At 39.2% G+C, this 23,086-nt stretch overlaps 1 protein-coding gene across 8 annotated transcripts in view; it reads right to left on the bottom strand.

Moving 5' to 3' along the window:
* The window catches only part of ATP8A2 (ATPase phospholipid transporting 8A2), a 340,707-nt gene that overhangs the window by 272,759 nt on the left and 44,862 nt on the right, over window positions 1-23,086 (bottom strand). For 7 of the 8 annotated variants that reach the window (XM_065050318.1, XM_065050316.1, XM_065050290.1 and 4 more), the window contains 9 exons: window positions 15,907-16,006; window positions 15,217-15,315; window positions 14,406-14,451; window positions 10,936-10,976; window positions 9,167-9,240; window positions 5,925-5,994; window positions 4,364-4,491; window positions 3,195-3,306; window positions 2,342-2,507 (listed from right to left, as the gene is read on the bottom strand). In XM_065050318.1, the coding sequence (XP_064906390.1) occupies window positions 2,342-2,507; window positions 3,195-3,306; window positions 4,364-4,491; window positions 5,925-5,994; window positions 9,167-9,240; window positions 10,936-10,976; window positions 14,406-14,451; window positions 15,217-15,315; window positions 15,907-16,006 (836 nt within the window). The remainder of the gene's footprint in view (window positions 1-2,341; window positions 2,508-3,194; window positions 3,307-4,363; window positions 4,492-5,924; window positions 5,995-9,166; window positions 9,241-10,935; window positions 10,977-14,405; window positions 14,452-15,216; window positions 15,316-15,906; window positions 16,007-23,086) is intronic. The other variant, XM_065050340.1, reaches the window with a different exon arrangement.

Here is a 23,086-nt window from a genome sequence, read left to right on the forward strand (position 1 = left end):
TGAATGGACAGAAGGCAGAAGTCTGAGTGGTACAGTATAGGGGCAAACATCTTTCTGCAGTTGGCTTCATCAGATTTAGTAGCACTAAATCAATCAGCAAGTGTGTTTAGGCCTAGTATAATGGCCTAATATTGATTTCAATATTACATGTATAAAACACCCACAGAACACATGCCTGGGTACACAGAGTATTATGCCAGGTGAAAAAGGGCTAGATAGTTTATCAAGTGTTTGGTGAGGCTATCTGTTAGAAAAACTATTTTTGCTAAACAGATGGTAAGAAGCATGATATTCCACACTAAACCCCAAATTTAGAGATTTATCTGATGTGTCAACTGTCCCAATTAAAAGCCACCAATATTATCTTTCAGAAAGTGCCTACATGCCTCAGTGGAATTAGAAAACAAAGTAAAGACTAAAATTAGTTCCCAGGACTCGCAGAATTTAGAAGGTACTCACACTAAAGACATCTAAGACAACAAGTTGACTGTTCAACAGACACTTTGGAAATGAACTAAGACGTTCTGCCTAAGCAGATGAGCTGTTATTAAGTGGTGACAACTTGGGACAAGTCACCACCCAAATCAATCTACCAGCATCACAGGTTACCAAAGGGAAGGGGAAACATTGACAGACAGCAGGTAGAATAGATGAGGCTGAGCAGAGACACAGGATGAAGGCTCCTGTTCACAGTGCTGCCCACAGACTCTCCTTACATCTAAAGTCTCTGCATTTGTCTCTTCTTCACTTTCCCTGAAACACAGGGAGGCACCTCAGTCAGAAGGCAGAGCACCCAGCACAGTGGGGTCACAGCCCTCAGCTAAGGGTTTTCAGCACTACAATAAGTTCGTGAGAAAACAGGGGAGAAAACCAGGTGACAGAAGCCAGAGAAAGTTGCCAAAGCTGAATGAAAATCAGAGCAAGACTTGGAAGTCTGGAACCAGGCACCTTCAAGTGTGAGCACACATGAATTTCATCTTTGATCAGTTTACAGAAAGATTAGAAGCACACTTGCTATTAGCAAAGTTTTCCCCAATACACTCTTAATAGAAATTAGACATTTAACAAAAATTTAACATCTATCTGTTTAGCCTGGAAAAGTCTTCCCCTTGTGTAGCAGTTAAAGAAGTGACAGAAATTGTACATTCAATTTGCAAAGAAGCATTTATACAGACTACTATGTAATCCTTGTTCATTACAGGTTGCACCCATGGTTTATATTAGCACAAGTTCAAGTTTGTTCCATTCAACTTTTCCAATATTACTTCATCACTGGAAGAGAAATTTAAACTTCCTCACTAAAAAGCAAGGGGGAGGATGGGGAAGAAACTCAGGAGCGATAGCATCAACTTTTGAAAAGACGTAACTATCAAAAGCCAATGTCAAATATGAGTCACTTCCATATTCTTCCTATATGATTTTTTCACATGACTATCACAACTGCACAACTGCAGTTCTTAAACTGCAAAAGAAACCCTTTGCCATCTGGTTTGCAATCACCAGCAGAAGGACCATTCACAGTTTGTGAGAACTGTTTTCAGATCTGCATCCCAAAAATGTTTGTAACAACACATTTTATAGCTGGCTAATGTAATCCCCTCAAGGCGCAAGTCTATCAGAGAGCAGTTTATTTCATCCATGTTTGCGTTAGGCTTATCTTTACCCTAAACTAACAAATTCAAGGAGTTATAGATGAAATAAAACACACACTTTACTAAGCATGCTAAGAGATCAGTTTTCCAATTACAAAATAATAGTCAGAATCCAAAGCTACTCCAAAACATTGTCCAATAAATACCAAGTCATAATATTTAGCATTTAACAATATTTTCTACAATGAGAAGAGATCAGCATTTCTGACTGAAAAACATTTAGAGAAATCTGTTGCTTCCATGTATAAGTATAAAGTTGAAGTCAGTAATATCAGACTGACACCTGCTATCCTGGAGTCAGGTACAGTCAGACATGATACATAAGGCAGCAGTATGTGACCTGCTCTAAAAACAAATTCATGCACAACATCTCCACAGAGCTGAAAGATCTTAAACACCAAATAGCCAAGAGTAACTCTTGCCCCTCTTCTGTTTCTTCCTTTCTCCCTAGGTGACAGCCCAGTGATATTTACCTGACCTTTAGAAGGTTTTACTAACAGAAGCCTCACAGGCAAGTTCACTTACGCCAGGCCATCTTCAAAAAAGTGGCACTGGGCCATCAAAAGTTAGCAACAGGCTCTGTTTCTTATGTTACTTTGTTTCTTACTTTACACATTAATTTAGCAAAGATAAGAGCCTGGCTGGCCCTCCAGCCTCACAAACCCCACGCACACTGCCTGCATACTCACTGTTGGAGCCAAGGTACCAGACGACTTCGCCATGTGTTCTGTTCCATAATAAGGCACCTACAGAACTCACAAGGGCCATGACCAGGAGAATACAGAACAAAACAAGGATCTGCATGTTGGTCACTTTCTCCACATTTGATCTCTTCAGGGGTGCTTTGGTTGAATTCTGAACAGCAACAGGGAAAAAGAGTTTGGCAATGGCTTAAACAGTAAGGCAAACTCAGTCTTTATTTTTAGAGTCCATCATAGAACTTGTGACTTCAACTTTATTTAGCCCGCTGTTGTATGCAAAGCTCAACAAGGTAGTAGTAGGAGCCATGACTCCTAATTTCTCCAGAACTGTCAAGAGACAGGAAGAAGAGAACCATTCCCTTCTAAAGACCTGGAATGCTCATCTCCTGTCTGTCCATCCCACTGACAGCAGCAGTGAGCAACACATGGATGGTGCTTGTCTCTCCAGGCACTCCCTGCCATTACAGCAATACAGAGACTGCAATCTTCACCTCATTATCTCCAAGTGCTAAAATCGTAGGTGGCCATTAACATACCCTCAGCTGTCATTACCATCTCCCTCAGTTTTAAATGCTGTCTAGCTACCAGATAAATTAATACAAAATACAGTTGTTCTGCTTACATATTGAAGTGTTTTGAGACAAATACCTCAATAACTGTTTATACGTGTGCACGTGCAACCTCAAGTACAACAGTATTGTATTTCTCAAAGCCTTGAGGTCTTAAACAGCTGCAATCAGTCAAATCATTTCATAAAGTCAAGTCCAAAAGACAAACAGAACACAGGAAAGATGCCCAGTTTTTAATCAGAACATGCTTTAGATCTCCTTAAAAACTTTACCTGCATGAGTTTTGTATCATGTCCTGTATAGACAACAATACCCAAGACCCATTGAGTGTTTCTCAGCTGTGCACCTCTTAGCAAGATCTGGTCTGGACCAACAGGAACTGGGCTGCAAAGTAAGTATGCATACGTTTCAATTCTTGATAACACTTTAGAAGATTAATTCTCCTTTCAGCCTTACTTGCCCATTAAGAAACAAAACAAAACTCCAAACAAACAAAAAACCCCATAAACAACAACATAAAAGTAACAAAGTAATATAATGAACTTATATCGTCTACACAACTTGAGAGACCACTAAAACCCATTAAGTCTAATCCCTGCAAAAGCACAGTAGGGTGAAGGTGATACATGGGAGCTGTTCTAGTCATCTGAAACTCGAGAGCTTGTGGCAGCCATAATCCTACTCTGCACTTTACCCTGGCTTGTATGTTCTCTCACATCAAGAGCAGAGGAGCATCACACTTGCAAACGGATCATCCATTTCAGTCCCACCGTGCTTATAAACTGTCATATGCAATTAAACACACACTGTGGGAAAACCGTATTACCCATATGATTTTCAAGTGGGATGGAAAAGATATTCCATTATTGCATCTGTCACTATTGAGCTGAGTTGCCCAAGGAATACAACTTTTGTGCAGCAAAACAGGTACAGCAAGATAAAGCCTGTAAGTTCCTACTGACCTTCCAAATTCTATGAATTTAAGTACTGGATTACTTTCTTCCAAGAGTTGCAAAAGATCAAAGGCACACTCAAAAGGCTCAAGATTCTAAGATATCTTTTCTCTTTAGACGTGAACTTGGTGCAGCCTTTGGCTCTAGTTGGAAGGGAAAGGTTTCCCAGTTCCTCTGCACATCTCCTGTAACAAGAAGATCCTAAAAACCCCCACTATTGCCCCCACCTTTGCTTCTCTTCAGGGGTTACTTTCGATAAAAAAAAACCCACTACAGTTCCAAATTAACCATAACTCCCTATGGAGTCTTCTGCTTCCTATGGAAGACAAAACTATGTAATCCTATAATGGCAGATGCTCTGATTGACAACTGCTATTTATTACCCTCCTCTTCTCCAGCAAAAACATGCTCAGGGTTGCAGACTAAAAAACACACAGGAGCATTTTTCCTAACCAAATAAGTTTATGGCTCTGTTGTCAAGTCAATACCTTTGACCATCTAAGCGCAAGTTTCCAGTGAAGTCATAAAGATGACGGTTGGGTCCTTCACATTCAATCCTTCCAGATACTTTCATCAACTCTTCTCTTGACTGGAGACTAGAAGTTTGAGACAATCCCTGCAGAGACCAATCCAATAGAGATTCTTGTCAAAATCGTCATTAGAATGCAACCTAGGAAAACGGTGCTTTCTTGCAACACCTAAGATACCAAATGTAGTTAAATGTGTGGAGGTTTTCTGTCAGGTTTGTCAGTGGGATTTTTAATTATTTTGTTTTGGGGTTTTGTCTGTTTTCTTGGGGGTTTTTTGGTTTGGTTGTTTGGGGGTTTTGTTTGTGTGTGCATGCATGCTTGGTTGAGTTGGTTTTTTTTAATGGATATTCAGTAACTTTTTCCTGCAAGGAAGACTCATTATGGACACATGATTCCTGTTTATATGGGATTGATTTAAATCCCTCTGGACAATAGAGTCATATTACCTACATGATGTCTCCACAATCGAGAGGAAAGTCCCATCCACAAAGCACAAAGGGGCACATGTGCAGGAAGAAGGAGACGAGTGATCTGAACAGGCCTGGCTTCCCCTCAAAGCGCAGCGGCGCTGATGGGTTACCGCTGCTAAATGCGGTCACTCGGGAGTATAGTTCCTCTTGGGTCACTGCAGCCGTTATACTCTGATGCTGCTTAATTATCAACCCATCATGCAACTGTTCCCTAACATATTGCTACTCCATCTCAGAGCACACACGCACCACCCCATTGCTTTTCATCTGTCTACATCTGGTTAGACTGATCTATTTAATGTTTCTTTTGCCAAATTTTGACTGTGGCACTGCAAGCCAGAGAAAGGCCTTAAAGTGCCCAACAACCTTACTTTGTTATGCATGTGTCATAAGGCAAATAAAATCTGACAGGAACTCAAGATCTGAGCTACTGGGCCAACCCAGAACAGTAAATCACATTTCTACTAAGGTAGTAAACAAGCAGCAAGTGTACAGCATTTTAAAAACAATCTGTATTTCAAAATACTAATCCAAATCTGGGGTTTTTAGTAATGAAAGCGGCTAAAGATTCTGAACTATTTCTAAACACTTGAAGAAAAACAGAAATGCCCCAATAAATTCCACTACTTACCACAAAGAGAACACAGATTAGCTTAAACATGTAAAAGGTCCTTTTGAGCACTCCAGAGAAGCAGAAGCAACAGATCGGCACTTGTGACAACAGAAACCACAGTTCTCATCACAAGCACAGCTGCCTTTTTTTTTAAATACAACACTCCAATTCCACTTACTGAACCTTCAGCAATAAAACAAAGTCTGATTTGCCTTTGTGGGCTTGCAATAGTTCCCCCAAACTAGTTCCTTACACTTGCACATGAAACATTATTACTTGGGTTTCATCTGCTGAAAAGAAGGCTACAGGCACCTAGAAAGATATATATATATTAAAAAAAAGTATTTGTATTGCTGTCATGCAAGTTCAGCTCCACTTTGTAGCTAATGTTAGACACCTAAATAGCAAAAGAAAAAAAAACATCCATCTGATTTACCTGTCGTATTTTAAGATTCGTCTCCCCATCAAGATTAGCTGTTTCAATATAGCACATGGCTTGTGGTTCACTGTAAGGGGCATAACATGTTCAATATTAAAACTCAATACTTTTTTGTACACTACTTTTGCACTAGAATGGTCCACAATACCCTTCAATATACTGCAGAATACAAAAATCCACACTGGTCATATAGGACCATGAAAGAGTCAGCTGAAAATACACATTTTACAAAGATATCTTTGGATATGAACAAACTTATACAACAAATTATAAAGAAAAACAGGTCTAAATCAGAAGGTTAATAAGAATGTAACAAGTCATGACAAACTTAGACGCCTGAAGTGGACTACTTTACATTACAATCCATAAAGTTGCTTTAGATTACAAGAGTTATAGATAAAATAAGTATTCAACAGTGTAAAAAGGCGACATGCTTGGATAAAGGTCATGCTCTCCGCTATTGAGTTCCATCTGTGAACTGTGCACACAAAAGGTCATGGCCACAAGATCACCTTAAAGCTGAGGAACTCACAGAGGTACATCTGAAGACACTACTGATCAGCTTTTTCTGAGAACCAGAAAAAGGTACAACAAGATTAAAACAGGGGGCTGCGATCTGCATCTTCCTGAGATGCTTCCACTCCTACCAACAGGGGCAAAAAACAAAAAAAAACACAAGTTTTCCTCACAGAACTGTGAATTTTCCATTAGTCGAGCTCTCATCTACATCTAACAGAGAGGAGCTCTGCATAGGTAGAACCTGTGATAAAGAAGGGTAGCAGTGTAGGGGAAAGGGACCTGAGGGTCCTGGTGGACAACAGGATGACCATGAGCCAGCACTGTGCCCTTGTGGCCAGGAAGGCCAATGGCATCCTGGGGTGTATTACAAGGGGAGTGGTTAGTAGATCGAGAGAGGTTCTCCTTCCTCTCTACTCTGTCCTGGTGAGATCACATCTGGAATATTGTGTCCAGTTCTGGGCCCCTCAGTTCAAGAAGGACAGGGAACTGCTGGAGGGAGTCCAGCACACGGCAAAGATGATTAACATCTCCCTTATGAGGAAAGGCTGAGGGAGCTGGGTCTCCTTAGTTTGGAGAAGAGGAGACTGAGTGGTGACCTTATTCATGTTTACAAATAAGTGAAGGGTGAGTGTCATGACAATGGAGCCAGGCTCTTCTCTGTAACAACCAACAGTAGGACAAGGGGCTGCCCAGGGGGGTTGTGGAGTCTCCTTCTCTGGAGACATTCAAAACCCGCCTGGACACATTCCTGTGTAACCTCATCTGGGTGTTCCTGCTCCAGCAGGGGGATTGACTAGATGATCTTTTGAGGTCCCTTCCAATCCCTGACACTCTGAAGGGTACTTCCATCATGGATTTTTTCCTGACATGTCCCTTAAGATGTAAAACCTCTGTATGGCACCACCAAAACTATTCCCCCACAACTGTCTCCTCAAGCTGCTAAGGAATATCTGTTTCCCATCTGAGGGAATCCTCTTGCAATATAATTTCTCCCATTTCCACAGAAATGTGGACATGTTTCCATACAAAGTTGTGCTTGGATTCATATTTTTTTCATTCATGTAAATTTATTCTCTATGTAAAATTCATTTGATGCCACCTTCCTTCTATAGGGGAAAAAAATAGTCAAAATAAAAACAACTTTATCACCTCTGACAGTCAGCTCAGACACAGAAAATTAACACTTACAAGCAAGAGACCCCACACCCCTGCAGAACATGCAAAGCCTTCTGGTGAACTGAGGACACTTAGTATTGCCATTCAAAAGAATCACAGGAATAATACCAATTGTGAAGCAGAACTGCCATGGCAATTGTTATTTCCTTCAAGCAAAGCTTTTCCCAAATCAACATACTTTGGGTTAAATTTGCCAATTATTATGAGACTACTAATGACAGCAGGTTAGTTGAGTAACATGGAACAAGAAGCTGACCCATGCAAGTTAAGAACTAAATCAGAAGGTTTCTTAGTATAATACATTAGAGGAGAGTTCTCAAGTAGAACTAATATTCCTCAATGCTAAAACAGGAAGTTATTTGATACTGACATGTAGCCTAACTATTTGCATATTAAGACTGACAAATGCTTATTTAAAATTTGGAGTTTGTTTTTAAAAAAATACAATATTGTATAAAATGGAACAAATACACTTCTGTCCTTGATCATGTAACAGTTTGAGAAGGCTGAGCTTCCCCATGCTGCTTTCAACAACAATAAAAACACCACAAAACACCAAACCTCCCAGGAACAGCACAGCGTAAAGATGGAGCAGAAAATGTGGCAGCTTTGAAAACAAGTTCCCTTAGAAACCGGGTCGTCTAAGAGAACTGTAACCTGGAGACCAGAGCAACCTGCAGTCACTGTTGAAAAGCATGAAGACAGAAGGAAATCATGGAGAAGAGCACAGTGTCATAAGGTCTGACCATATGAAAAAAGCATGTTCAACAACAGGAACTGCACTACTGTCACCTGTTTAAATCTCATTTAAGTGGACAGTGGTCTTGATGTGGCCTCAGGTTGTTCAACACAATACAGAATCTAGATTAGCAGCCAAGAACAACTCAAATGCTTTTAAGAATGAGCAACCAAGCTTTGTTTGCCAGTACCTCAATATAAAGAAGTTGTCCTATATTTTACAAAGAAAAATGAGCAAGACTCAACAGTTCACTCTTGCTACCATGCCAGGGATGGGCTATATGTGCACTGTATCAAAGACGAGGAGTGAACAAGTGAAGCCCAAAAGCTATTTTGAAGGCTAGTTTAGATATCAGATGCACTAGCCTTTTACAATTAGTGTTTGAAAGAGAAATCTTTCCTAAGTGGCAGGAAAATATACTGGAAACTCAGTGGAATTAGCTGAAAGAACACTTCAGTTTTCTTAATTAAATCGGGAGATTCTCAAATGGCTGTAGAGCAACTGACTGCATGAGGCTTCTGTAACAGCCCTTCAGTCTTACAACCAACTCAGTGATACACTCCATGAATTACAGGTACTGTGAAGTCTTAAAGAAGTCTTTCTTATCTTTCTTATCTTTCCTATCTACAATGATCCATGAATCACTACCTAGTGAAGCATTGTTTTGACATTATTGAAATTTAGATGTGGAAAAGAATTAGTGCCATCTGATGCCTTTTTTTTTTTCTTAAGAGCAAATACAGAATCTGGAGTCCTCTGCACCTCAGTTCATCAGACACATCATTTCCACACCCATTCAGGATACCTGGAAGATATAATGATCATGTCTGCTGGAAGATGTTGCCCATTGGTGACCTTCACAATATCTCCTACTGCTACCTGTTGAGTCAGGGGCAGGAGTACAGTAGCATGGAAAAGAAAAACAAACAGTCCGCTTGTCTAGAATGTTAGTTTGTTATTTTCTTTCACCCCATCAAAATAACAGCATCATGCACAGAACCGCTAGAGACAGTGCTTCTGAGAGTCAGTACTTTTCACTGCAAGTTTGGGAGTATCAAAGGCTTCCCTTTTCTGAATGCAAAGGAAACAATTTTCTATTAAAAAAATAGATATAGTAACTTGGAAAGTACGAGCTTCTGTGGCTCATACTTAGTAAAAATTCTTTTTCATAACCCTGCTGTCATCCAAATTTGAGGTTTTTATCCTTTAGTCTTAACTTTTCCACGAGGGGAAAAAAAATTCTTCAGGTTATATTTAAACACTTAACCTTCTTCAAGTATCAAGAGTTTCTCCTATTCCTTCTTCATATTACTTAGCTACTCAGTCATCACTATCATTTTCCCTTCACCCTCTTTAGATTCACTGCTTAAACTAGTCACTAGCAAGGAGTAATGCCTGTACAAGTAGATATTATCAACCAGTTCTTCCCTGACATAGTTACTTGAGACATGCAAAGTCCTCATTTATAGAACATGAAGACCTAAGAGTTTCTGGCACACATGAAGGGGTCCTTCACTCCAAGAAGGACCAAGTAGCACTCTCAAAACATTAAGCCAAGCTTGCCTGGTAGCTATCAGACTGCTCAGCACCAATGTACTCCTGAGAGTTTGAAATAGACCTAAAACATTTTAAACATATTAATATATAAAAATTTAAAGAGGTGGCATGTTTGAAAAAGCAGATTCATGAGCCTTACTCTAATACCACTGAACACAGATTCCTTACCAATTTCAGCACAAAAAATGATCAAAAGTCTGCCTTAAAGGTGGCTAGTACAGAACTGTTATTCCCTACCAACAAACACAAGCTTGCATAATATGCAGATACAGACACAGGCAAATTCAAGAAAGGCCTAAGCATATAAGAACACCAGATTCCAGGCTCAGCTTTAAATATCTTCAATTCGGTGTTCTCACTACAAATGGAACATGGAACAGCATAAACAGGCATCATCATCAGCCACCAGAATCCCTGGCAATCTTTAGTTTCTACTGTATCCTAATACCAGCACTTCAGCAGAATCGCTTTTAGGTCTCTTGATGCGTGCCGCATTTCCCAGAGGTTTTTAAGGGTGTACTTTTTCCTCATGTATTAGTTAACAGGGCTAACTTTGGCCTTAAAAAGGCATTAAGAGCCACAATTAGATCAATACATCCTGAAAGATCATAGCAAGTTTTAGAAATAAAGTTCAGAAGGTCCTGGCACCAGCCTTCACAGAACATGGGTCCCAAGTGCCCGAGGTAGCAGCAGGGCTTGTGCTTCCTACTTGAGCAAACAGCTCGCTTATCAGCCTCAAAACTTCAGAGCTTTTTAGCACCGGTAGCAAAATAAGTCTTTGTTGGACTTTCAAGGGTGATACAGCCTTGCAGTGAAAAGTTACCCTTCTTGATACAGACTGAGAACAAAATACTGTTTATACTCTGAAACATTTTAATTGTCCAAGCAAGAACACTTAAAACAGTTCATTAGCACTCGACAGAAACGTAGTACAAAGATTTAAAGATGGGCCTCCACATTTACTCCAACAAAACTCTAGAAAGTCTTCCATTCCCTCCCATCCCAAATGTTATTTACCTCTTTCCACATAATGTTCTGCCACATCCCATTTCTAAGCACTGGGAAAAAAAAACAAACAGTTTCAAGTTAAATTTGAATAAATATCCAAGTGGACAAATTTCAAAACAACTGTATCAGCAGTAGCAAACATTGACCAGAATAGGAACTAACATACACATTAGAAAAGTACTCTTCAGAAGCTGGGACCACACTTCTGTCCACAGCTGTAGGCATGTGCAACCAAGAAAAGAAGAACCCGTTCCTGGTATCTGAATTACATCATTTTTATCACCTGCTAGACAACAGTTGGTGACACTATTTCTTCTTGGCACCTTTTCATACTAATGTGCAGATGGGCAGTGTTACTTGTTTGGGAAGTGAACTTCCTTAAAACAAAGCACATTATTGCCCCTGTCAATCAATACCAGGAACCATCTTTATGTGTGACTCCACTACAGAATTTTCACTTATTTTCCCTTGCATTTTATTTATAATGTTTTGACTTTTACACATCCAACTTCACTACCATAAATTGCTGTTTAGGGCTAAGGCTTAGTTGTCAAGCAGGCTCAAAGTCCTAATGAAAAGCAAAGATCAGGTTTGACAGAAGGAGAATCCTAAATGCTGAAGTTCACACTGCTTAAATTGAGCTCTGTGTAGTTCAGAACACATGAAGAGGTCTAAGACCAGAATCTCAAGTGGAAAACCCACATACCCGCAGCCTTGACTCAAAACCCTAACCACTAGAGAAGAACTGCAACACTTAACATCTCCTGTGCCCAACTTTAAACAACTCCCTGCTCCATCAGAAAATTCTAGACACATTCCAGCAAACAGTTCATGTTGCTTTATGTTCACATGCAATTAAGGTATTTTATAGTTTCAAGTGCCATGAACTTAGTTTTATAGACAATTTACTTAAGAGAACCATTCAGCTTTCATGCTTACTGAAATAAATTTGATAATATTAGTCAAGCAAATTACTGAATCAAATATTCCTTTTTTAACTCAATCTTACAATCTAACTCAAAAGCTTCCATTAAAAATAGTTGCGAAATTCTGTGGCTGCAATTTCACACATTCTACTCTGCTTAACCCAGTTTTATAGAGTACTCCAAAGGACAGAAGAGACTGTCTTCTCTACACTATTTATAGAGAGTAAAATCGATGAATTATTCAGTGTCAAAAGGTGTTTGGTTAAAATATAATAAAGAACAAGTATCTAAAAATACTGCTCCTATTCAAAAACAGAGTTTCAATATAAACCTTCTAAGACTTTTGAAAACTAAGAAACAGTGTATTGATGTTCAAGACCCAGGACTCACACCTGGGTGTTTATGGCCACTTGAAGTGCTGTTCCTGAAGGGCAAGAGTCTCCCACCAGTAGTGCAAGAGTTTGCTAGCCCTGTGCTCCTCTACTATTTGAGGGCACCCCATACAGTATTAAATGCTCATGGCTTATTCCATAATTTGGTAATGAGAAGATCACTACCTCAAAAGACTTACTATTGAGCTCCCTACATCTATGCAATATGCTGCTCTGGGCCTTCACTTGGGGTTACATTTAGCCTAATGTCTAGATTCCACGTCATCTTCACACACACACCCCACATGAAGCTGACCAAGACATGAAACACTGGCTCAGGCCAAACACACTCCAGCTCCTAATGGAGATGTACAGCACTCACCTAGAACAGAACCTGTAATTTAGTTTCCTCCAAAGCAAATTTAATTCCTACACATGAAAGCCACTCTGCAAAGCAAACCAATCTTATCAATGGAAAATGTAATATAGCAGTAACATATTACTGCTCTAAAAACTAAACATGAAGATAAATGCAAAGCCTACATGAAAGTTGCTGCAGCAAGCATCTGGTCCTTGCAGGCAGTGTAGCTCAGAACACAGCTCAGCAGCTGGTAGATGTCTACTTCTCAGTGAGCTGAGCTGCTCCTGTACTGATTGTATTGACTAGACCTCACTCTGCTATAAGAAGAATCTGAAGGCATACACAGAAGCTAAATTTAATTCATCTAAAATCCCACCTTGCATATAAATTAGCTTTTCTTTCTCTTAATGCAAGTCAAGAATGAGCCTCTTCATCCCTTCTCTTAGGAAATATGAGGATACAGTTTCAAGTGTAATTTTGAAAACTGTATTTAGAATACTCAAATGTAAAAAATAAAACCTGACCTAAAATAATTTTACATGCTAATTTCTACTTAGCTCCATAAGAACACCTTGTGTTCTTTAAGGTTGTCTCTCCACAGTCGCTGTGATAAACTTCCCTTTAAGTGCATTAGCACATTTTTTCTAACTACAAATGAATTAGAACTGCCCATGTGACCTTTGAAAGAACAGTCTTTCATATTACCTATAACAAGGCCTGTAGTGCTACAGCCAATTATTCATTTCTCATGACTAATAAACAGTGTTCTTGCACTTAAAACATCTTCCCAGGTTCTTGTAGAGAAATTACCTTGAAGAATTGGTAAAGCAATGCTTTTTGATATTCATTAATAAAGAGTCTCAATGTTCAACTTAATTTCTCAAGCACAAACAAAAAACAACCCACTGAAAATAGTCCTGCAAAGATTTTCCCTGTTAAATGAAGCATGGAGCTAGCAGGTTGCTCAGTTCCACTCATTCCTTTAAGTGTTTCTCTTGTTTCTTGACACTTAAGCTAAATGTGCTTGGGAGGAAGGGGCTCTACTCAAAGGTCAGGTCCCCCTGTTTTCTGTTTCATCTGCAGGTGTACACAGAGGAGCAGTGAAGGAGCTGCCCAACAGGGACACACTGAGATCTGCAACTGCAGCACAGACCAAGCGCAGCACAGCCATCAGACTTCAGATTCTGCACAGCCTTTCAGCAAAGGGAGATGAAGAAAACAGTGACGTCTTCAGGTATTCAGCACCAACAAGCATCAGTACGTAAGAGATACACATAGGCCTTCAGAGAGTATCAGTGTTAAAATTCTCCTTCAGTGACACATCCAGAAAACAAATCCACAAAATGCCCAAAGCTCTTCCTATAGTTTAAGGGCAGCAGCATATACAAAAATGACTAAAAATTCCTTTGATACCAGCTGTTAGTGTTTCAAGCACTTGCTGGGGGGAGCAGTGTTAATTGTTTTGTGGGGTTCATTTTCTTTTGTTTGTTTCTTAAGAAGTAACAAGGATAGAGTCTGGCAGCAGAGAAATTGCTTGGTTTTCTTTTCCTGCAGGAGCTGAGAACTCTATAGCTTTGGACAACCTTGAAATTACACTAACTTTTAAATTCTAGTAATAGCTCCCATCACCTCACTCCTAAGCCTCACACAATCAATAGTCTGAAACATTTGGTAAAATCCTAACATACCAGTAACTATGCAGTCCAAAAAGACATGCATTCCCCAACGTCATGACTATTTAAGCAAGATAATTGTTCAAAAGTCAGTTCTCATTCATTATTTGCACTTTACATATTTAACGTAAAGACTATTTAGTCTTACCTATGGTTTTCTTTTTATTCACTGCACTGTCTGCCTTATGCCTTTTCTGCAAGGAAGCAAAACATTTCATTACCCCTCATTACAGATTCCAAAACCATGAGAGCTAGAAACATGACAAACTACAAGATGATACAGTGGGTCATTTTTGCCTTTGTTATTTTTTCTTTTCTAAGCCACACAGATCATCTAAACCCAAATGGCTAGTAAAACAATGTAATTTAACTTCTACGTGAAAGTCCCCATGTTGGAAGTCAAGCTCAAGCCTGGATCAAGAGCAAAAGCACCCTTAAGTTTCCAAAACTGTTTGTTGGAAGAAAAATAAGAGGAACAATGAGACATTGTAGTTAGATGACAGCTGCACTACATACTCTATGTGCTGTGTAATTTCTAATTTTATTCATCATAACTTTGCAAAGCAAAAAGACCTCTATTATAATCAGTATAAACAGTTTGCTCTGTGCTAAAATGGCTTTGCACCCATGCCTGTTTTCAGGACAAACTGAAAAAGCTACATATCTGTCAGGACTTCACGATCTTCCCCACCAGGCCTTTCTAATAAAAGCAAAAGTGAACAAGCTGGCAGAGACAGAATCAAGCATCCTGACTACTACTGTTTCCTTGTTTACCATCTCTAATAAAAATGTTTACTTGAACTGATCATGCTACAGGAATTCTAGTCAAGTTCAGAGCTTTGAAAACCAAAAGGATATTCTGCTTCTCTTTAGCAGACTCAATAGACTTCAGAGACGCAGAGATTTGCGGCATTTTCGAAACACTGTCTTAGCACAGCCTTCCCCATCATCATACTCACATAGTCTTCTATGATTTCTTTGATGCCAGCAACTGTTAAAATAAATAGCAATGGCACCAAGGTGGTGTATCTTCCTGTTGGAGAGACATCTGGAATTTGCTGCGAAGAGAGGGAGAAGAAAGATTCATTTTATATTTCTATTTAAAAATAAGGTTTATCAGGTTTTATGAAGTTTGGAACTTCATGTAAAGTTCTAAGAAGGAGAACACAGAATTTTCCCATTTGTGCCTAACTTATCTAATTTCAGTGGGCAAACTAGCCTGAACTCTCTGCAGACTGGAAGAAATTACTACCATAAAATCAGTTGTCATTCATGCCTTTTATTCTGTATCTCTTCTCTTCACAAGAAGAGCATTCAACTGATGTAGTTCAACTGGAAGCAGCAATAATCTGGACTACCTAAACAGTCACCAGTTTCACAAAAATCCACAAATGCTTTCTCAGTATGGTCAATACCTCCATATTTAATAATAAAAACATGTAGTATCGTAAAGAAAAGTAGCTTGATTTTACTAACTACATTGGAATAAGTCTCCAAATCACCTTCTAATTTCAATTATTTAGTACATACCTCATTAATGTTACTATTAAAATATATAAAACAATTACTTTGCAGTTAAGTGTAAGAACCAAAACAACTTTCACTGCATTACATTTTCATCTTACCAAGGCAAACCAATAAAACAATACCTGCAGTAAGGCAATGAAGAGGAAGAATGCATTTGCAGCTTTTCTTATCTGCTCATACAGGAATCGAGGTAGAAATGTCACCACGCTGTACTTGGCTGTGCTGCAGGTCAGAAGACTTATTTTAGTACTTTACTAGAAAATCATATAGGGATTACACCCAATAAGTTTGAAGTAGGCTTCTAGAAGTCAGTGTTAGAAAGTTCATACAGTAAAGACCAATATAGAACATGAAGGAAGGTGCCTGTGTTATGAGGAAGAGCTGCACAGAACAAGGGGTACCACACAGACCAGGAATGCTGACAGCCCCACTTCATTTGCTGGTACCTTTATTATTGAATAAACCACCAGATAATTTACTACCCAGACTTCAGCACCACAACCAGGCAACCTTGTACCTCAGCTCCACATACTTGATTAAGTGCTCACCCCTTATCAAAACATGGATTTGAGTTCCAGGGGAAGGCAGAGGTGAACATTGGAACAATTAGAAATTCTGCAGTGCTGTTTCTAAAATGCCTCATTTCCCAGTTCAGAACCACTCTATACTCAGAAGTAATCCTCCAAAACAATACACAGTTATTCAGATTAATCTCCCCTGATTATTTCCCCTGAGTAATTATATTAATATTTCTCCTACCTTAAAACACAAGCATACTGCACTAGTCTCAACAATTCATGTAATTTATTGTTTTCTTCACATCAAACTCATGATGGGCATGAGCGCAAGTTGAGGGGGAAAAAAAAAAAAAAACAAGTGTTCAAGATGACAAGAGTTAACCACTCATTTTTTAAATGCATTTTTTAAACCACCCTCATGTTGTCAAGTTACTAAAAGCAACCTAAAAAGAGATAAAGACTCTTCTGTGCAAGTCCATGCTCTCTGAACACATAGGTTGTAAGTCAGTCATCCACATGCATTCTTGACACTCTGCAGCATGATTAGTTTCCTTGCACTGTCTGAGAGACTGAGTCTATCCAGTAGCACATAGTGTTCTATTATACAAGGAAAAAAAACATTTTCAGGGTAAGAAGAACAACTCCACCTTACTTTCCCAAGAAATTAGCAGAGCACCTTCCCTCACTGTTAACTACTGGGCATCAGCATGAGTTGGAACTGTAAGAGCCAAGTGCTTGCAGCTGTAGTTCAGGTGTCTTCCCCCAGACACCCAGCGTGAGCACTGCAAGAGCCAGACAACCTGTGACATGAGTTTTCGCTCGTGTTTTGGGGTATCATGTTGTTTGGGGGTCTTTTTGTTTGTTTTGTTGTTGGGGGATTTTGGGCATGTTGTGGGATTTTTGTTTCATTCGTTTTTATTAGTTTGTTTCTCCCTCTGCAATTTTTCTTGGTTGATTAGAATTTGGTGGTTTGTTTTTGCTTTAGTTGTTGTTTGTGGGTTGTTTTTTATTTAAGGTAGCTTATATTTCCAAGGAACTGAGAACCCTAAGATGCTCTTCTCAGGAAAGAAGAAGTATTATTTGTGCTTGAGGAAATAATTTAACACCTCAAACACGGGAAAAAAAAAAAGCTGTTTTATTGCTGTTTCCTAAGTGTCAAGAGAACCTTTCCATTAAAGCTGGTCCTGTGTGAGATGCTTTTCCTGTTCTCTCACACCAATGAGCCTTCCAGATGGACTGAAATCCACAGCACTACTATTCACAAATCATGAAGGATGACCATAATCAAGTGCTTTATCTACACGATCTGCCTTTCACAATTAACTGCTATGCATAAAACTCTTACCAGAACCCTGATCCACAGGCAATTAAGTTCAGTGGGGTTTTCATGTCTGGTATGTACAAGGTTAGAGAAATGCATTCTCCAAGACCATTCACTTGCTTCAACCATTTTCTTCCCCATCTCCATTTAATGATATACTGCTGCATCTTTGAGAATCAAAACAGTAACAAGGGACAACACAGCACCATTTGTTACATGCAACTCTATTTTGGACAGTAGAATCAGTGGGGCATGCTAAATAAAATAATCAATTAAAAATCATTTACGATCTCATCTTATTAGGCTGTGGCAGTTGTACTTCCACTCTACCTAGCTTCCTATTGAAGCAATTACAAATCCCTACTAGGTTTGAGGCAAATCAGTTACTACTTTAACGGGATCTCCGGAAAAGGCAACACAACAGTATTCCCAACATTACAGACTGTAGACTTCCTATTGCTACTACTGCTCAGCAGAATTACGTATTAAAGTACTCTGTGATATTGTACAGAAGTTGCAGGTGGTCATACTTCAACATAAATCACACCACTAAGACAACTGAGTGAAAAGATGTATCCGGGTTCACAGCATGTAATGTAGTACACTTGTATAAAGGAAGATAAATTATTTCCTTGAAATGCTATTTGTCTCTTCCAACTGGATTCTTTGTTTTAAGCCACACTTACTTGGTTGCACATGTAATAACCTTCCCATAATACAGGACAGAATTAAACATACATGCCTCAGAAGCATAGGTTAATTCAGTTAATAGTTCAGACCTACAAGTGAATTCCCCAAGCAGTGTTAGTTGGAAACACAGAGTTAGCAGATTTCTATATCAGAATAGTATTCCCTTGGATACCACATATCTATGATTACATGTTAGAACAAGAATTTGTCTAATGGCAATCAAGCTGAAACATTTCTTAAACAGCATTCTACCACTTACCAACTCTGCAGCTAACTGGTGCAAACAATATTCTTCCCCTAATGATCATGCTAATGTCAACATAAAGCTTTCTGAATTAGCTTTATACATATTAATTACTCCATCCATTTCTGTAGGCATCTGTCATGTTACTTAAGGAAATAGGTACATCTATAATTTAGAAAAGAGCACATTCAGCTGTTACCATACAGCCCCAGAACAGTAATCATGTCAATGTACAATAAGATGGTGCACACTATTATTCAAAAAGAAAGCTTCCTGTGAAAAGCTAACTAATGGTCCAAGATGGGTAGGAGTATTTCATTAATTTGGCTCTAAGAAACAGCTCTCTAAAGGACAAATACAACACTTATAAATAAAAAAACAACTTTGTGCTGCCTCCAAACAGACAGATGCAGTATAGACGACTTCAGGATAATCAAAGCTCAGAAAAAGTACTTAAAGTCTACAAGTGAGCAGGTAGAAAATTCAGACAGCTCATTCATAGCACAGTTTTTGCCATTAAAGATAAATATCTGCAAAGGTTAGCCCTCTGACCAACCCAAATCAGAGCCATATTCAAAGAAGTGCAGGATCCTACACTCCAAGAACAGCAGGGCTGCAGCTCACAGAACAGGTTGTGGTCAGGCAAGGAGAGAAGCACATGCAGGAAACCAAACAACAAACCTTTTTTCCCTAAAACAACAGCTGCTAACTATGCAAACCTTTGTTAACTACACAAGTTTGATGTTTAAACAGGTCTGCAAATATCAGAAGAGATGCCTTCTCTATATCTTCAACTTAATTCATGTAAGTCATGTTTCAAGGTACACCACTGTGCAAGTCAGGAGGAACACTACCAAACCCTGTTAAATAAATGAGTTTGGATACACATCAGTGCAGCTGCAAGTCTGGCCCCACTGTTTCTAGCACAGTGCAGATTTTTTTAGAAAACAATCACTGTATAATTTGAAAAAAGTTAGTACCTTAACTCACTACCACACTACTACAGTACCAAGGATTAGTCAGTTATTTGGATAACACTCAAATGAAAAGTAGCAAACAGGGTGCCAAGAAACTCAGTACTAAGTTTCCAGGCTAGCTCCTCCATTTATTAACGTGGGATTTTTGCACAACTCCCATAGTTGCCATTTTCCCTTTTCCCCCAAAAAAAACTTTCTATAAAGTTTTACTCTATCTACTCATCTTTGAAGAGGCAAAGGCCGCCAGTGACAGAGGCCCAGGTTAGCTCCTTGAGAAACATCTCTGTGCCGGCAACCTGCAGCCAAAAATCCAGCTTTCTGTTTTCTCAGTCAGCCATCTAAAGTGCTTCCACCCCTTCCTTGAGAACTCCGATCGACAACTTTGAGGTGAACTTCACCTTCAGGCTAATCATGATAAAGAAAACAAGACCTCCGTGAGACACAAGTAGTTTCGTTTCCAGGGGCAGCAAGTACAAACAACTGTCCTTTCCTTCTTAATCAGAGAGTCTCACTCTGTCAGACAAATCCTTGAGACTACAGCTCCTGCAGAGGAAGACTCAGGCCAGTAAGGGTTTCACTGTGCTGTATATGGCCTGTACACTTCCATCAGTTAAGAAAAACATATGTTGTCTCTAAACAGTCTAGACAGTTTGCAACAGACTCTTAGCTTGTGTCAGAATAGAGGAGTGTAAAAGGAGCAAGACTTGCTCTTGTACAGTAAAAAGCACAAGACTTGAATCCTACAAGATACTATTGTTTAAAGCTTGCCAGAGGAAGGTGAAGAACCAAGAGTCAACATATTCTAATATCTGTCACCCAGCTCTGGAGTGACCACTGTCCACAGACCAAGTGCCTCTTTTGTTTCCATGCTTTCCTGCACTCCCCTACAGTTTCTCTGTTATTGCAATAGCACACATACAGGTTCATATACTCTCAAAAGGCACAACAGTTCATAACTTAGTCTAAAGAACATTCTTCTATCTCATTACTGAAACAAACCTGAGATACTTCCCAACAAAGCTGTTCCAATACTGTAGAAGACAGATAAATCTGTTGTCCTAAACTACCCACACAGACAAACTGATTGGGAGTATCCAAATACATTAGAATTAACCCATTTCAACTTTGGCAGAAAACACTTCAAGCAGCTTCAAATTGCAGTGCCCAGTAACTTGTTAAAATTCTTACTGGGGGACAGCTTCATCTCAAGGACCTCACCACTTCCCCACATTTCTTAGCGCAGCAGTACCTTCATTTACAGAGGGGGCTCCCACCAGAAGCAACTAAGGGCACCATTCCACATTTGGAAGGCTCTGAATCTCAGTCCTCTTTTCTCAAGTCATAGGACTTGAGGAGAAAAAGATTGTTTCATACAGGTTTAAGGGACTCCAGACATATCAATTCCCCTGCAGGTCAAGTTCCACCAGAATGGTTTGGGTCTGCTGTCATGAGCCACTGAGGCTCTTCTGAAGAAGAGTTTACTCCAAGGTAAAGACTTAATACATAACCAAATTAAAAAAAAATAGAGAAGCAGACAGCTAGACAATGGGCCACTAAGGTTTATGAATGTTTTACAAAAGGGGAAATCTAAACTACCACAGATACTTCAAATATGTTCTTAAAACATTATTTTATAGTAATGCACATCATTAGTGTTCTGTCCTACACCAAAACCTAATAAAAAGGTGAGGCGGTAAGAACAATATTCATTGATTACCAATGCTTCTGCTGGCAAGTAATGTTATCTACCCTAAAGCACAAGTCCCATTGCAGAAGAGAGATGTTTAGGCTGACAAAGCCGGCTTGGCTGAGTTATGTGCACTTCCCTAAGAAGCTGCATCAGCAATAAGCTTATCTTCCAAATACTTTGTTTTGGTTCTTATCTTTCATAGAGCACCGCTAAGACAAAAGTACATGAAAAAGCATTATGAACTGCTGGCCACTGAAGCACGACAGTCTTACTACTCTACTTCTATAAAATCAACTCCGACCTGTGTAAGGATTTTTCAGTATTTCTAACCTACAGTATTTCTTGTGCCAAGTTGCCCCAGTAACAGCAGGGGTTCTGTCATACATCAGCAGTGAAATACTGTTAAAACTAAAGCAATTGATGTTGCCAAAACAAGTTTTACCTCCTCTAGAAAGGCCTCCTACAGTAGCGCTCATGGCAGTCTCATACAGAGCAGGCATTAGCATTACTGCTTACGCTCAGTTTAACCAAAAAACAAGACCTCGTGGTCACATTTAATAGAAGTGATAGCATTTTTGCTTCTAAATGCTGTACCCTGGAGGCATTTCCTAAAGCACACAAACAGAAAAAGCCTTTTGATTCGTTTTCTATTTGTGCAATCCCTACAGAAAGGGAAACAGACTCCTGGCTATTTTTTGGTAACAAATACATTAGACAAAGACTGTTTAGACACAGCACTAAAAGCTCTGTATGCATTATATTGTTCCAATATGCTCCCACAGTGTCAAGTCATCACTATAGAAATATGCCCTTGCTTTTTAGTAGCCCTGCTGGCAAGTAAAACTCAATAAAATAGAACTAACTGGAACAGTTAACATAAAAATACTGTCTAATAAAGTAAGTTTAATACCACACCTAGTTACTGTGCAAACCCAAAATAGGTTTCACAGTAAACACAGCATTGATATGAAAATAACTGAAAAAAAAAAAAGCAAAATGAGGCATGTAAGTTAAATAGCTGTCTAAAAAACAGAGTGCTAAGTGTCACCACAACTTAAGCATCTATTGCTCTAGTGATGAGCAGACAGATACAGTATCAGCAACAGCTGCACTGCAGGAAAATTATGAGAATTATTATTTAATTATAAGAAGTACATAACATTGAGTATTTCTTTTCAATTAACAACAGTATCTACCTAGAACTGAAAAGAGTTAGCAGAGGATTAGTTTAATACATGATTACACTCGTACCATTCCGAATATAATACATATCTCCTTTGAAGAACTCCAAAATGCTTTTCTGCAGCCAGGCAAGCAATCTGTTCACATGACAAAATAATAGATTTCCAAATGTAATACAAACACTGGCACAACTGGCCACTGTGTCTGAACTCTACCAAGAAGACCTGAACACACATAGGGGCAGTTTTACCTGAAAAACAAAGATACATTCCAGTGCAAGGGGAACCCTGGTCTACTGCATACGCACTGACAAACGCACATAGCAAACCACTATTCACATTTTCAGCTGCCCATCATAGTCAACACTACTTCGGATATTCACATTACAAGGGTCAATACTAACTGGCTATTGATACCAGCCAACTCCTCGCCAAGTATCAGCAAGAACCTCCCCACACATTCAAAAAGCACCAACTGAATCTCAAGTGGCTTCAAGTGTACATATTTACAAGCCAATAACACAATATACTTTGCTTTCATTTGCAATATACAGTTAAAATCAAAGAATCCAGACTGTCCCACCAGCATCTGCCAGATGATTCCTGGTGACAAAGCTGTAGGCACAGTCTGGGACTCTATATCTGGGGATAAAAACAGCCTGTTTAACACAGGACTTGTGG

Source organism: Columba livia, chromosome 1, assembly GCF_036013475.1.
Source record: "Columba livia isolate bColLiv1 breed racing homer chromosome 1, bColLiv1.pat.W.v2, whole genome shotgun sequence".
Taxonomy (NCBI): Eukaryota; Metazoa; Chordata; class Aves; order Columbiformes; family Columbidae; genus Columba; species Columba livia.